The sequence below is a fragment of the Scardinius erythrophthalmus genome (assembly GCF_964197995.2).
Source record: "Scardinius erythrophthalmus genome assembly, chromosome: 1".
NCBI classification, from domain to species: domain Eukaryota; kingdom Metazoa; phylum Chordata; class Actinopteri; order Cypriniformes; family Leuciscidae; genus Scardinius; species Scardinius erythrophthalmus.
The window spans coordinates 35,123,636-35,136,385 of NC_138221.1; the positions used below are offsets into that span (position 1 = coordinate 35,123,636).

Consider the following 12,750-nt stretch of genomic DNA (forward strand, 5'->3'; position numbering starts at 1 on the left):
ATAATAATAATAATAAAATAAAAAAGCATTACTGGTGGTGTGCATCTTGAGACAAAACAATGGCACTGACCTATTTTAAGATATTCCAGTGCATGTTGCTTTCAGAAAAAAAAAAAAAAAAAAAAAAAATCAAACATGCATTTTAGTCTGGGACTATCATAAACCTTGTCTGGAAACCGGGGATTATGTTTTACAAATGTGTTTTTGGTAAAGGGTTCCATTCTGTTCAAGAAAGGTCATTCAATTTGTGTTGAACATGACTGTGCAGGGCAGGTGTCAGAACATAATGAAACAGTTACCATGTTAATAAAAGGTGTTAATTCCGATAAATAACTCTTATATTGACATTGATAGGACATGCTAAAGTGTCAAGGCCTGCGCTACATCTCCCACAGGTGGACTGAGAGCCGTTTCACCATCGCTGTATTATTGCGCCCTCTGGCGTGCAAAAAAGGAAAGTCTGTACATCGGACACATTTCTCTTTTAAAATGGCTGCATTGTCCTGTAGCTCCATAACGCTTATAACACTAATAAATACTCCATTCCAAGCGACACACGTCCTTCTATCTAAATTTATTTCCCCCCAAAACTAGGGAAACAAACAAACAAACAAAAATGTAAATGTGTGAGCACTTTACATAAAGGTACATGACCGGCAAATGTGGCAAAAGATATACAAAACTGTGAACAGATATTACAAATTTTGAAAGATATTCAAAGAGTGTTAAATAAAACAAATACAAAAGAGTATAAAACTAATTACTTACTAAACTAGTTATATGAAAGCATGTGTGGGTAAACCAAAAGGTTCAATCTGTCTTTCAAATTAAACAAAGCTCTTCCATTTAAAATATTAAAATCCAACAACTTGTGTGGTTAAAAAATTCTATAGTCTTTGCACTAAAACTTTGGAGACGATATATATTATTTTCATTTTGGAAAACATCTTACATTCGTTGTAGACAATACCGAGCCAAATCAATCTGTGCTCAGCCAGGACCAATATGTGCATATTTAATGTGCACAACACCTGGTCTCATTCACTAAAAAAAAAAAAAAAAAAAAAAAAAAAAAAAAATCACATACATGTACCTTCATATTTCCTTCACTGTAATTTGCATGAAAACAGATATTTAAAAAAGAGGAAGAATGTATTAGCTCAGCAACATTATTTTGTATTCATCAATACTGTTTTTTGGAGAGCCCTTGTTCAATAAACCTTCAATATTTGTTTTACATTAACAAAATGACAAAACCATGCAGTCCTCCACAAATCAGAGTAAACAAAGTACAACCTCAATAGACCATAATACTGCATCAGCCGTGACCAAACCTGGGGTGGAAATGAGAGCGGGTCACTGTGATTTTCCCAAGTAAGACACGTTCCTTGATCAACATCTTTGTTGATCCTGGAACAACATTCCAATCAACCAATCAGATTTGCAAGAGAAGTTTACAGTTAATGTCAAGTTCAGGCTTACAACCAGGGTTAGGTGTTTCTACATCAGTATTATTCACCATCATTTCCCTCTGATTTTAGGGATAAGTTATGGGTAGGGTTAGGTTTAGGGGTAAGGATATGGTTAGGACTAAATTTTCGGACAGGAATGTATGTATAATGTATATCAAAATATGTTGATCCAGGAACATGTCTTTCTTTCTCTGTCCAAAAACATAGTCCTACCCCTATCCCAACCCCTAAACCTATCCATAACTTATCCCTAAAATCAGAGGGTCATGCCCTTAACCCTGGTTGTAAGCCTAAACTTGACATTACCTATATACCCCTTAAAATCTGGTTGGCTGATTGGAATGTTGTACTTGGTGAAATCATGTTCACCTACTGGGAACATGTGCATCCAGATGATTTACACAAGCCTAAAAACAGGATGACATCTCACCATGTGAATTCATTCAGTAAAAATGCTAAAATACCATCACAAGTGTATTACCTGTAAAATATAGTATTACAAATCTCCTAGAGAAGTAAGTGGTTTCCCGTTGTGGGGTGAGACAACTGCACTGTATAATCAAATATTGAAAATCACCATGTAAAATCTATCAAACATCGTGCTGAAAACAGCTGCTGTGAAAACTCAAAATGTGTTTTTCGCAATAGTAAAAACCGTGAAAGGACACTTGATCAAGATAAACTTTTTTTAGTTGTTTGCACAATGCTCTTATAAATGTAATCAGTTGCTGTTTGACTTTGACTGGATGGTTGTAAAAGTAAATGCACTTTTATAATTTGACTGTATATGGTAACACTCGTTTCATGTCAACAAATGGACAGCTAGATAAATTATATTGCTATTAAACGCTCGTTGTTATTCTTATTTGAGTGGCACCCATTTAAATGAGCTACAGAAAACAACAGATAAGGACCGATGGTGCCAAGTGCTACTTCCTTTTTAAGAGTGCACAATTTTTATATCTAAAAAAGTTGTACATGCTAAATTGTGGGTACACATACTGTACACACACACACACACACACATAGAGAGAGACAGTGGAATGGACGAGGAACGTTAGCTGGAAGAGTTGACATCAAATTCATGGCATCCATTTACTTCAGTTCAGAGGAGGGAGGAGAGGATCCCAGAATAGGAGACTTTGGTGACACCTGTTGAGAAGGAAACACTTTGTGACTCAACTCACTTCACAGGGCAGATTAACTGTGAAAACAGAGCAAGCACACTTACAGGGGAAGGTGGCTTAGCGAAATTGAGGTGCGCATACAGAAGCACAGCGATGTCATTCTGACTGGCCTCCAGCGCAATGGAGAGAGCCGTGCTGCCATCCTGTAAACCAGCAGCAGAAAATACACAACATTTAGTACAAGCTAAATAGAAAGATTAATGACAAATATGAGTGTCTGCAATAAAGTAAAAGGGGTAGCACTTTACAATAAGGTCCTATTACTTAATGCATTACCTAAAATTAACTAATGATTAGCAATAGATTTGTTAAAGTATTTATTTATCTTTGTTAACATTAAATTAATAAAAATTAACAGATACAATTTTTGATTTTAAAGGAGAACTCTGGTCAATTTGCGTGATGCGTGTGAACTCGACAATCGATTACTATGGACTTCGACCGAAAAACAGGAAGAAAATACAGGTATGTGCACTGGCTGAATTAACATCACTTTTATTCATATCTTTCACATCTACTGCAGTCAGATTCACTCGTGTTCACTCTGAAGGATTCACTCACATTAGCTGTGCACTTGTAATGACACATCAAGGATGTTAAGAGGCTAAAAGCAGGTTTAAACATTGCCCCATTGAAGTCAACTGGGTGCAAATTTTAAAAAGAGGATAACACGGTGTAGGCAACACCGATTTTTGTCGTTGTTCTCTGTACTGACAGCACTCCAAATGTACAAAAAAATGAGCTCAATGTTAATATTGACCGGAGTTCTCCATTAATCAGTGGCGGCTCAGCAGGAGAGGCAAGGGTGAAATTTTGGGTTGAGAAAGGGAGAAGGACAGTTTAATGTTAATAAACCTCATTCATTTCATGTCGCAGAATGTGCATTTCTTGTTTCTAATTTCACCACTGTAACGCCATAAAATATTACTGAAGTCAGAACCACCTCTGCTCTTCCCCGAACGAGTCTGAGGGGATAGAGAAGAGGAGGAGGAGGCAAACCCATAGCTGGAGAAGAGAAGAGCCTATTATCACCATCGATCATTTCACTTACATCGAATATAGTGTTGAGAAAAAAATACAATGGCAGAGGACACTAGCCTCTCTCGGTATATTAACCAATCATTGCAGAGACGTAAAAAATGGCCATCTACCTTGATTATGGACAGCAGAGATATGAATATTTGATTGCCAACAAATTTACGAAGCTACCATTCGAACAGCAGCTGCCAATTAAAAATGAAGGAAGACCACATGCCTATGGACAGAGGCTACAGCAATCCACTTCACTAAACAGCAATTAGAAAGATGGATTTTTGGAGGTGATATAGGCTAGGTTTTGCTGTTTATGTAGGCTAATTTCACTAAAAGTGACCAAAAATACAAATTTTAAAGCAGTTCAGAAAAAAAACCCTTTTGGAGGGGATCTCCAGACCGCTACAATTTATTTTAAACTCTATTTTAAAACCCACCAGCTGCCACTGACTTAAATAATGTATTGGTAAATGCTGAAATTAAGACAAACTAAGATTAATAACTGTTTTAGAAGTGTTCGTCATTGTTAGTGCAGTTAATTAATGTTAACCAATGGAACCTCATTGTAAAGTTTTTCCGAAAAAGTAAAAATCTTTTAAAACTCGTGTTTTAAACAAATGGCAAGTTCTTAGAAATGAATTCATGTTGGTTTAGTTAAATTTGATTTTTTAATATATATATATATATATATATATATATATATATATATATATATATATATATATATATATATATATATATATATAAGAATATACCATCAAGCTAAAGAAAATAACATACTTTCCTTTCACTTTGAGTAAGTTAAACGTTTTAAAATATATTTTAAAATATAGAATTTATATTAGTTTTAAAATAAAAATATAAGCTTTTCCCCCCCAAAATACCATGAATTATTAATTCATAAATATCATTAGGTTTTTGGGGGGTTGTAGCCTACATGTGAATTTTTACAACCTGAACAAACCTTTCCTTGTCATAAAAAAACAACAACAACAAAAAACAAAAAACGAACTATCTGATATTATAACTCTTTCCCTGCCACTGACTTAATTTCCCGGCTATCCATGTTTTCACTGTTATACGGTAGGGGGCGCTATGACACATCTTCTGAGAGAGTATCCAGTCTAGATCCAAAAACAAACGAAGATGATTATCAAACATTAAACAGCATATAAATCAAAACTACCAAAGGTTAACTGAATGAAATGTTGACCCAGGACAAGTTATAGTACTTTGAAGCTTTAGGGATGTTGATGGACTTGATCTACTCCATCTGTGGTCATCGTTCTGAATCCAATTTGGGTGTAGTCTTTGACAAAAACGCAATTTTTTCAGCCTTTAGTTTTTTGTTCAAAATGTTGTTGTTGTTGTTTTAAAAAAAATGGAAATTACTGACATTCAAGTGTTGCTAAAAAAAAGAATGTAAGGAGCTAGAATTTTTATTGATTTATTAAAAGCAGAGGCCCGATACTTTCTTTTTATATATTCAGATATTCATATAACAAAATAATCTGTGGGCCATGAAAGTTTTGTGAAAATGCTGGCGCTGACTGGCAACTTTGTTTAAAAAAAAAGCTGTCAGGGAAAGAGGTAAGAAACTTTTGACCTTGACATCAAATTTCCCTGCACGTTGGTTGCACTTTGATTTGGCAGATAAACATATACATTTATAATATATAATATATAATTTTATTAAAATTGCTTCATTGTTTATTTTTTTCTAAGAAATAATAAAGGATTATGCTTGATAGCATACCACACTTTGGCCAAAAATGATATAATGATAAAAGATAAAGAAGAAAGACAGAATTTAATAAATGATGGTATTATGCTTGATAAACAAAGAACTAATCACATTATCAGTGAGCGTGGCATCACAGCCTGGCACAGACAGCAGCTGCCGCACGATATCCACGTGACCGTGTTCACAGGCACACATGAGCGCCGTGGAGCCGTCATCATCACGCAGGTTCACCTGGGCTCCACAGGACAGCAGAGCTTTCACCATGTCCCCTCTGCCATGACTGACCGCCAGCATCAGTGCCGTCTGCCCTGCCTACCGCACACACATGCATCAGTACATTACAGAGCACACGGTGACTGACACATGTTGAAGTGTAGTGATTGACCAGAAGAGGGCGCACCTGGCTGGCTTTGGCATTGACGTCGCCTGTGCAGAGCAGCTGGAGGACGGTTTGAAGGTCACTGTCAGAGTTGAAGGCAGCCAGAGCTGTCAACATGATAGCCGTGTAACCAGCCTTGTTCTGCTTGTCAGCATTACAGAGGCCTACAAAAACAAGGACAGCTGATAAATAAGAGGTACAGATATAGCTCTGTCACATGGTAAATAAAAGGTACGGACATATTTTTGGCCACAAGTATACTACTGTTCAAAAGTCTGGAGTCAGAAGGATTTAAAAAAACATTTTTGTATGAATTTTATTCCGCAAGGATGCATTCAATTGATCAAAATTCTGTTTCAAATAAATCTTGTTCTTTTGAACTTAATAAGAAATGTTTCTTGAGCATCAAAGTATCATATTAGAATGATTTCTGAAGGATCATGTGACACTGAAGACTGGAGGAATAATGATGAAAATTCAGCTTTGATCACAGGAATAAATTACATTTTAAAATATATTCAAAACAGTTATTTTAAATTGTAAAATTATTTTACTGTTTTTACTGTATTTTTGATCAAATAAATGCAGCTTTGATGAGCATAAGAGACTTGGTGGTTTAGGTCAAATTAGTTTACTGTAGTATGTTTAACTTAATTACATTTGTCGAACTGCATTTTTTATGTTGATCCAACTTAATTATTTTTCTTAATTTACTGAGGTTTAATTACTGTCAAATATTACTCATCGAGTGAAGCAATTAAGCTCAGCCCACAACAATCATAAAGCTGCCCACAGTCTCAGCACAAGAGCCACTCTTCAGCACATTGCAGAAACTCTGCTAAACCTCCAACATAACTGACATTAAACACTAACATGTCTTTTCCTTTACTGAAAAACACCTAAAATGACACCTAATCCCTAAATTCACTCTCCTAATGCAGTCTCAAAGCATGCTGGGAACTACAGATCCACTACCTAGGGAGAGAAAAGACGTAATGTGACAAAGCACGTACGAAAACAGTGTGTCAGCAGCAGAGAGCATTGCTCGGAGATGTGCGGAGCGTCACTCACCAGTTCCCAGCAGCAGATTAACTACAGGGAAGTTGGAGTGAGAGACAGTGTAGTGCAGAGCTGTGTTTCCATTGCCGTCAGCCATGTTGATGACAAACTCCAGTAGCTGCGGGGAAATGGAGGCAAAGGTGTCCATGTATGCCTTGACAACTGCAGTGTCAGCAGCCTTATGACAGGACACTCTGAGCCACTCCTGCAGCACGCTGGTGTAAGCCATCCTCTGTCAACACAAGACAAGACACAAACGGCTTTTAATGCCCTGTTCAATCAATGGAATTCAATAACTATTTTAAAGGTGAAGTGTGTAATTTCTGCAGCACCCAAATGGAATTGCAAAAATAACTTGATTTTTTGGGATTTTCTTTAGAAATTGTGGGTGGTCCTTGTCCATGGATACTTTGCCACCACAATGTCGGAGCTGGAATTACAACTGCCCAGGTATTGCCTCAAGTCTATATGATATTCCGATCCCAAGTTTATTTTTAAGATATTATTTATGCCTGTCGCACAAAGAGTGTGGGACGTGGTCCATGGCAAGGCTTTAGGTGGGAAGTACTGTAAAATTTTGCTTAATATTTTAAAATCATCACAGAGCACAATGGAAATGATGCTGTTGGAGATGCTGCAAATACTAGGGCCCTATGAAATGATTTCTTTATGATTCTTTCCAAAATTTAGTTTTATTTTCCCCGTTTCTATATTTTTCTGGTTTCATTACATTTTAATAAAAAAAAGCATGTCTAATCAATTGAATTGATTTAAATTTTTCTGGATTTATATTTAATACAAATTTATTAGCAGAAAAAGGTAGTAATAAAATGAAGGCATAATTCAATTAATCTTTTAAAATTTAAATGAACTGAAAACTTCATTCCTTTTTGCCAAACAAAGTGCTGCACAAAAGAGCTTTACTGTTCAAATGAAAACAGGGACTATAATAGTGTGATATTCCTTAAAAAATAACATTTAAAAAAAGTATTATTATTATTACACTGATTAGCACATTCTACTGTACAGTAGTAATGTACTTCTGCCACAATCTCTTCAAGTTAAACCAAATTTAGATTTTGAGGGGGTTGTCGTGAAGACCTTTGAGCTTCTGAGTGTATATATGACATGATAATATCTAGATTTTATTAAGTGTACAGCCCTACTTTTGACTCAGTTCATCCAAAATTTGCCATATCCTGTGACATTCCACGTTATACTGTAAATTCCGTTTTATGACTGGATTCTGCGATTCCGTCCACGTTTTTCCACATTGTAGAAATCAGAAAGTTTCTAAGCAAAATAATTACATACTTCACTTCCAAACTTTTAAAATAACCTTAAATATAGAGATATGAACTATGGCAACCGTCATTTATAATCATAAAAACACAACTGACGAACATACCGCGTCTTGATGGCTAAATGCATTTGGTTCACTGAGGGCCTTCTGCAAGGTGTGGAGGGCCGTCATGAGACTGCCACTCAATTCCAGCCTGAAAACAAGGAGAAAATGCTTGCCAACTTATATAAATCAACAGTGAATCTCATAATAGCTTGTGTCACTGATTTGAGTCAAACTACCTGCTTGCTTGTTTATTAGTGGGGGTGGTGCCTGTGTTTGCTGCTGTATCAGTGGCGGAGGATATGGCTATGTCCTGTTTTGCTGAGGCATCAGTAGATTGTGAATGCGTTGCTCCTTGTTGGGAGGTGAGGTCAGCGGTTTCTGATTGGCTAACATCATGCTGAGGTTTGGCACCGGTGGATTGTGACTGAGTTGTCATCTGTTGAGCAGCGAGGTCTGAAACCTCTGGCTGGACATTTGAATCAGTGGCTTTGGATTGCTGCGCTGCAATGCTGGTGGATGATAACTGGACAGAGTTTTGTTCAAGAGAAACGGCAGTGCTTTCAGAGGTATGCGCTTGAAAAACGCATTTGAACTCTGTGGACTGAACGACACCCTCCGGATGAGCCGTGGCGGTCACTGGCGATTGGCTCACACAGTGCTGTATGTCTGCCTCTGCTGCTGGTGACTGGGTGACCTGTTGCTGGGTAGCTGCATCCGTGGCATGTGATTGGCTGGTGCTTTGCTGTGCTGCAGTGTGATTGGCTGGTGGCTGGGCAGTGCTTTGCTGAGGTGTTTGGGCATTTCCTGTCTGAGAGGTGGGCTGCAGGATGCAGGAGGTCACCTGAGATGGCGGTGCCGCAGAATCCGGCAGTTTCTCTGTAGCCTCGTGGTATTCGCTTGCATCACTCTCATCTTCTGAACTTTCCGAGCTACTCTCTTCAGAGGATGTCGATTCGTACCTGCAGAGCACAATAGTGATGTTTTTTTACGAGATTGCGGCAAAATACTCACGTAAAACCCTCTGATATTATGAAACGGATCCTAAATGGATAATCTAAACTAGATGTGTAGTTCCTGATGGAAGCAAAAGTGTTGCAAGGCAGCAAAATAATATATTCGAAGTGCTTTGCAAATGACACATTTTTGTTTTTTAGTTTAATCTGTTTTAAAGTTTTCCAAAAACCATGAGTAATTAGCACATCCACATTAAATTATCCACAAAACGTCTGAACTGAGTCTGAATGCGGAGAAAAAAAACCCTTAACCAAAATGTTTGAGAAATATTCTCCTTAAAGGGTCATGAAACCCTAAAACACATTACTTGAGATGTTAATAGATATGTATAGGTTGCACATAAATGAAAACAACGATATCACTCGTTATGTTTATTATTAAAGGGGGAAAGTGGTTGTTCTTTTCATTTTACAGAGCCATTTCGTTCTTCTGATTGTCACAAAATGTGAGGTAGAACAATAGATAGTTCAATGCTAATACTGTTAAAACACAAACAACTGCAACATATCTTACTGTTTGTTTAATAAACATAATTTTGTATTTACCCCCCATTGACTCCTATGAACTGCAGGTTCTTTTTAGTGGACGGAGAGCCAGGTTCCCCATCAGCCTTTCTCTTCATGATTGACCTCAGTGTGGACTGAGGGGAGGCTGGACAGTACAAACAAAGTGGACATCGTGAGAATCACTACTTTAAATATATGGAAAATGTCTGATTCATTGTTATCACCAGTTACTCAAAGCGAACCTGGTTTTGATGGATCGATTTGGATGGCTTCTTCTGCTGGTTGGTGGTAAATATCTCCTTCATTTAGCCGTTGGCAGACAGCAGACACTTGGCTGCACTTGGTCTCCATAGCGGTTGCCTGGTTGGTCACTGGCACTGATTTGGACACTTCGCTTCTCAAGACCTCCCGCACCTGCTTAGAGCTTATTGCAATGGGAAACTCGCGTGGTAATTCTGAGGACAAAACAGAAACAGTCTAAATTAGCACAACTGCTAAAATAATTTAAGGAATGATTGTTTGATCTGTGGAACACAAAAAGAAGAAAAAAGGCGGAATATCCATGCTCCTATTTTCAATACTGTGAACGTGAAAAAGAACATGGGTCTAACTCCAAAAGTGCCAAAAAAAGCACTATAAAAGTAGTCCAACTGACTTAAAGGGTTAGGTCACCCAAAAATGAAATTCTGTCATTAATAACTCACCTTCATGTTTTTCCAAACCCTTAAGAATTTAGTTCATCTTCGGAACAAAAATGAAGATATTTTTGACACTAGACTTTCAATCTTCTATTGGTTACACGTCTTCACATGATAAGAATTAGTCAGAGTTCACCAAACTTGAACTTTGCAATGCTTTGAAATTCACATAAGCTTGTGTTTCCGGCCGCTGTCGCTACGACATGCATCAACCAATGATGTTTAACCCTTATTACTTTTAATCATATCAGAATATAGGTATGGTGTCAGAACACTAATATAGGGAATTAGTAGTATTGACCACTTTCATTATGCTTTTATGATGCTTTTATGAAGGTGAGTAAATCGTGAACTATCCCTTAAATAGTTCAAATGGCACCCAAAAGTATGTAATTTCATTTGTAGTGTTTATGTTGTTTTCAGTAGTGCATCATTTCATACACACCCTCTGCTGCTGGGGACTCTGCATGTCTTCTGTGGGGCCCCTCCGGTGCAGACAAGGGCTGAGCGGGAGAACTGCAACTCTGGGCTCTTAGCAGCTTCCCCACACCCACCACTGTGGGCTGCTCCAATGTGTACACTTGGATCCCCACGGTCCTCTGCTGACGAGGTTGCTGGGTAAAACTGACAACAGTGTGCAGGCCGGCACCAGCCTGACCCTGCTGCTCCTGCCAGCCGAGACTAGTGGCTCTCACTGCGTGGTCTACCTGAGGGGAAAGAGCCTGTCTCTCGACTTGCTGCTGAGCGCTCTGTAGCTCCTGCATCGTTTCCCTCAGCTGAACTTCTAAAACCCCCACCTTAGTCTTGAGGGCTTCAGTTTCAGGCAGAAGCCCCAAGTCTTCCTCTCGCACCCCTACTCCTACTTGACGATAACTCCTTTCTTCCGCCTCAGGCCCCACACCGACGGTTCGCACCTCCCGCCTTGCACCCGGACGAGCTCCACCGACAATTACGGTCTCCTCGATTTCACATCCTGAGTCCTGGAGGGAGACCGGAGTGGTAGGTGAAAGACTCCCTGTGGCTCTGTTCGAGGCTCCTGCCCCGTTTCCCGCCTCCTCCTCGGGTATGTCAATGTAAAGGTCTCCTCTTTGACGGCTTCGACTGAACCCCAGCGTGTGGCCCAGGAACTTCTGGCTCTTTAGTTGCACACTGAGCTGCCTCTTCTCCTCCTGAAGCACGGAGATCTTCACTTGCAGCACTGGGATGGTCTTTACCTGCTCCTCCAGCTCCCGGATCTTCCGCAGGGCGACGGCCATCTGCTCCCGTACGTGCTGCAGATGGGCAGGTGTCGGAGAGACGGGTGTGGACAAGCCAGAGCTCATTGGCGTATAGGAGCCACCTCCCTGGGCACGATTGAAGCTGTGCGCACTGGACAGGGAGGTGTTGGAGCCGGCAACGCTGTTATGCATGCTGCCCAGGTTTGAGAAACGACGGCCGTCCTTCTCCTCCTCCAGCTTGCGGCGAGCATCCAGCAAGGTCTTCTCCACGCGTGCCGTACTGAAGTTGGGCCGCTGTGTACTGTGAAAGCCCGGTGCGCAATAGGAGTATGACGAGTGGCGGCTGTCCATGCTGGCGTTGGAGCACAGCGACTCGGTGGAGGTCCACCAGGAGCCCGTGTAGCCGTAGCCACGTGGAAGAGAGCCGTAACGTGGGCGCCGCTGCACTGGCACCTTCTTAATAGTGTTTCCTTTCTCAATATCATTGACATACTTGAGGAAGTCCAGGTCCAGACGGTAGCCGTAGGGGGTCTCTACTGAGTACGGAGCCTCTTGTTCCTTTCCATGCAAGGAGGGGGGCGCTGGGGGGTTAATCTTCCCTAAGGACAGAGGAAACAAATTCAAACTGCAGGAAATCTTAGTCTAATCTCAGAATCAGACAACAGGAAAAAGAATAAACTTTACTCTTTGATCAGATCAAGAATTTACTTTACTAGTTAGTCTCTTAAGTGCAGATGAACTAGGGAAAGGATAATGGAATCACAATATATAAACATTACATTATGTGCAGTATACGACTTGAAAATGGGATCTTACCAGGAAAACTAGAGTCCATATGAAGCACCTGAGCCATGATTGTCATTCACCAGCCAATCTCTCCTGCATAAGAGAGATATCATAAGAATTTTCCCATTGAACTCATGAGATTTATGGCCAGCTACCAGACCTCACTCAAAAATCAGGTCACCATGTTGACCCTTTTTTAATGGGATATTGCAGTATTCATCATAAATGATCTATCCATGCACCTCATGCCCTCGTGAACTTGATGATCACGCGTTCACCGGTGCAAGAGTGGAACAATAACATTTCCC

At 39.6% G+C, this 12,750-nt stretch overlaps 1 protein-coding gene across 3 annotated transcripts in view; it reads right to left on the reverse strand.

Moving 5' to 3' along the window:
• Positions 1 to 559: 559 nt before the first annotated feature.
• Positions 560 to 12,750, reverse strand: part of kank2 (KN motif and ankyrin repeat domains 2) — a 28,563-nt gene continuing 16,372 nt past the window's right edge. For all 3 annotated transcript variants that reach the window (XM_081354013.1, XM_081354015.1, XM_081354014.1), the window contains exons 3-13: positions 12,473 to 12,535; positions 10,885 to 12,255; positions 9,984 to 10,196; positions 9,781 to 9,886; positions 8,458 to 9,180; positions 8,282 to 8,369; positions 6,886 to 7,105; positions 5,836 to 5,978; positions 5,547 to 5,747; positions 2,704 to 2,802; positions 560 to 2,624 (exon numbers count right to left, since the gene is read on the reverse strand). In XM_081354013.1, coding sequence (XP_081210139.1) covers positions 2,568 to 2,624; positions 2,704 to 2,802; positions 5,547 to 5,747; positions 5,836 to 5,978; positions 6,886 to 7,105; positions 8,282 to 8,369; positions 8,458 to 9,180; positions 9,781 to 9,886; positions 9,984 to 10,196; positions 10,885 to 12,255; positions 12,473 to 12,518 — 3,267 coding nt within the window. In that variant the 5' untranslated portion in view covers positions 12,519 to 12,535 and the 3' untranslated portion in view covers positions 560 to 2,567. The remainder of the gene's footprint in view (positions 2,625 to 2,703; positions 2,803 to 5,546; positions 5,748 to 5,835; positions 5,979 to 6,885; positions 7,106 to 8,281; positions 8,370 to 8,457; positions 9,181 to 9,780; positions 9,887 to 9,983; positions 10,197 to 10,884; positions 12,256 to 12,472; positions 12,536 to 12,750) is intronic.